At 37.1% G+C, this 3,389-nt stretch overlaps 1 protein-coding gene across 1 annotated transcript; it reads right to left on the bottom strand.

Moving 5' to 3' along the window:
• Window positions 1-1,058: 1,058 nt before the first annotated feature.
• LOC125472102 lies at window positions 1,059-2,598 on the bottom strand. Its single transcript, XM_048573168.1, has 3 exons — window positions 2,301-2,598; window positions 1,667-1,750; window positions 1,059-1,542 (listed from the first exon to the last, which is right to left on the bottom strand). Exons 1-3 carry the CDS (start codon window positions 2,457-2,459, stop codon window positions 1,126-1,128), a joined length of 660 nt encoding a protein of 219 aa, XP_048429125.1. The 5' UTR covers window positions 2,460-2,598; the 3' UTR covers window positions 1,059-1,125.
• Between the last annotated feature and the right edge of the window lie 791 nt (window positions 2,599-3,389).

Below are 3,389 nucleotides of genomic sequence, written 5' to 3'. Positions count from 1 at the left end.
TGCTATACTTACAAATCCTCCATCCTGTTTGCTTTCGTTTTACCTTGCGGGTCCTAAACTCTGATCTCCACCTTGTTCCCACTCTGACTTTCAAATTACTTGTCCTTCGTCCCCTTCCTCTTAGTTTCTGACAACTGATTTCCTCCCACTTCTCCTAGTTCTTTCCACTTTGGTTATCTCTCTGTTTTCATTTCTTCCTTTTTCTCATCCCCTAACTCGATCCATCCCCACTTGTTTTCACACCAATCTCGATCTGACTATCTCCCAACCATGCTTTGACGCGTATTTTCCGGAAGGTTTGTAGAGCTCCGGCTCGGGTGTTTACACCACTTCCTTCTACTTTTGTGTCTTTATTGGGAATGATGCTTATGGTTTTCCCATTGGCTTCCCCATTGGTATCTTTCGTTTTGTGGTAGCGGATCATATGGTGCTGGTTCGAGGATGATAGAGCTACGTGTTTTCTCCTTCATAGGTCTTAGTTTGGTTTGCAGTGTGGTGGTGGATCTCTGGTACAATGGTGATGGCAGGGGTGTCAATTGCTTAGGTTTTTTGGTTTGTTTAGTTTTTGTACTGGGCTCTTTGCTGATTTTGGGCACTGTTTTTTAAGTTTAAGGTCCTGTTTTATTTTTGTGCTTAATTTTTGTGTCTGAGCCTCTTTGTTTGTATGTGTTATCTGTTGGTAATGAAACTCGCACCCTTCGAAAAAAAATAAATAACTAAAAAAAAAGAAAAGAAAATCTAAAACTCCTTTAGTACTCTATTGATGGTTAGCGCGAAACAGTTTCCATGTTCAGGGAGAAGTTTGTGGAGGTAATCTTTTGGAAAATATTTATATACACGAACACCCATGCACTCCATTGATAAGTAATGCAATTACAATGTTGATGATATTCTTGTATATATATTTTCGTAAAGGATAGTGTTATCAACACATTCATTTTTGTTTTTTATATATCTCTCAAATTGAATGAATTGAAAAAGATCAATGGTAAAAAAAAAAATTAACACTCATTTTTGCTTCTCATATCTCTCTCTCAATTTTTGACCGCCAGATCGAATAAATTGAAAAAGATCGATGATAAAAAATAACAAGAGTGTGTGAATAACACTATCCTTTCCTAAATTTTATTTACAACACCTTCGAATAGCCAAAAATAAAAGAAAGATGAAAGGGAAAATGGATAGTTTGATAGGATTATTAGCATGCCGATGGAGGTAATTGTACTGAACCGCGGAGCAAATGCACTGAGAGACAGAAAGACCTAGTCCACAAATGTCAGGGAAACTACCAAAAAGCCTCGTAGAAGGATATGGATGATAGAACCACCATATCATTCCCCACGCCCTTAACTCAACTCTTTCCTCTTTACCCTTGAGAATCAGCTCCAAAATGCAAATGAGAACGGCTAGCATAGCCAGCAGCATACCAATGAGTGCAAAGTGGGCATGACTTAAAGAGGAAAGCTGATCAAAAACAGCTGAAGCGGTCTCTATGCCAAGGTTAGCGATGAAGAACACGATCCACTTCTCTGAATTTGTAGACTACAAAAGGAAAATTTTAGTGAAAGGTCAATTATATAATCAGAGATATACATAGTAAGAAATAGCTCAAGGGAAAATGTCGGTTAACTATATATAGTTATGAGTTTTGAGTCTTGATCACTACCTTTGTGTCCTGCCTGGGCTTGCTATTATCATCGACTTGTTTCTGCAAACTGGATATAATGTCCTTGCTAATGTCCTTGGCCTCCTATAGACGTTTGGACAGAAATGAATTACCCCAGCTCTTATATGTGTTATTAACAATACTAATTGTACAGACAAAATAGCATAATAGTTGGCACCCTCGTGGACTCTATCAATGTATGTGGGATTCATATGTATTAGAGACTGTCTTCGTCTAGCTTTGCTCGTATGTAATTTGCACAAGTATGCAAGCATTAGAATAAAACCTTGTTTGCCTCTCCATAGAGCCTAAGTAAGGAATTGATTAGAAAATGTTAGATGAGGAGGCCAGTCTTGGACTCCCACTAAAATTTGATTCCATATTAGTTGCACAATAATATTAATAAAGCATTCATTAGAAACTTTTTCTTATAATCCCCAAATCAACACTAGTAGGCTAGCACCCTAATCAACCGCATACACACACATCGAAAAGATTACGCGTAAAATCAAGCCCGTTGAACAACCTTTCTAAGATAGTTGAGCACACATATATATATTCAAACGCTAGCATGCCAAAGTTTCTGAGTATTTTGCAAAAGAAAAATAACTACTGTAATCCACAGCACTATTACCTCCCGTGGCCTTAGCTTGTAATAACTACTGTAATCCACAGAATTAGATAAGCTAAGAAATCTGGTGTGCCTGGGCTCGTCATGAATGTTTATCACATGCGATCCGCTAGAGCCTGCAGATCCTTTGGAATGTGGTTTTCCTTGAAGCTCAAAATCCATCCTCTCCTCTAATATTCTCTTTGCAAATACACAATTTATAAATCAAAGAGAAAAAAAAAAAACGAAAAATAATGAACGGGGAACTACTGAAGAGAGAAGCAGAGAGCTTACGGAGAATCTGGTGTACATGGATTTTACCCTTAATTAGTCTTTATATAAAGATTGAGTGGACGCGGCCTTTTTTCTAGGATAATAATAATTGACGCGGCCTTCGACGTGTATGTGTGCAATAAGCAATTTCTTTGGACTTTCATTGTTAAGCAAAGTATGCAAGCTCCTTTTTTATAACTGGAAACTACCGTGTGTAGTACATACCATCGTAAGAGATGCGAAAGTTTTCGCTCTAAAATGGAAGCAGGGATTGAAAAAGGTCTCCTATACTTCTCCTATACGAGTACTATGCGCGTGATAATTGTAAAATAATTTGTAGTCACATCAAGTAAACCTTTCCTGGCTAGACAAAAATGAACCAAATGGAGATCTTCACCTTTGTTAGAGTTAACAAACAGGATAAAATTAGGTTACATCTTTTTTTTTGGATAAATGACAAAAAACTACCTTAACTATTGGTCTCACAACACTATCATATCTCATCTTTTAAAATTGACAATGTCATACATCATCTTACGAATTTGGTCCAATGTCAGACATCCGTCAGTTTTTCTATTAATTTCTTTGTTAAGTGCTGACATGCCTAGAGACGTGCCCACTCACTAATCCAACTGGATTAAAAATTAATTAAAAATATTTTTAATCATTAAATATTAAAAAAATTAAAAATAAAATCATTATTTATATAAAATTGTGGGATCTGCCCTCTCTCTCACCTCTCCCTCGCCTCTCTCTCTTCTCACTCTCTCTGGGCACCTGCATCCCCAAAATCCCAAAGTCTAATTATCTCCTCTCTCTCGATACAGAGTCTACACCTGA

This window comes from the organism of the source record quoted next, unplaced genomic scaffold (genome assembly GCF_019419815.1).
Source record: "Pyrus x bretschneideri cultivar Hongxiangsu unplaced genomic scaffold, Pyrus_bretschneideri_v1 Contig64, whole genome shotgun sequence".
Classification (NCBI taxonomy): Eukaryota; Viridiplantae; Streptophyta; class Magnoliopsida; order Rosales; family Rosaceae; genus Pyrus; species Pyrus x bretschneideri.
Note: the sequence above shows the minus strand (reverse complement) of the source record. Positions and strands in the feature narration are given on the sequence as shown.

Excerpts from the sequence above, each read along its gene's own strand:
- LOC125472102 (XM_048573168.1), bottom strand. The coding sequence starts at position 2,459 with ATGGATTTTGAGCTTCAAGGAAAACCACATTCCAAAGGATCTGCAGGC. Across the intron at positions 1,751-2,300 it reads ACAAGCTAAGGCCACGGGAG|GAGGCCAAGGACATTAGCAA; the intron begins GTAATAGTGCTG and ends AAACGTCTATAG. Across the intron at positions 1,543-1,666 it reads AGCCCAGGCAGGACACAAAG|TCTACAAATTCAGAGAAGTG; the intron begins GTAGTGATCAAG and ends TTCCTTTTGTAG.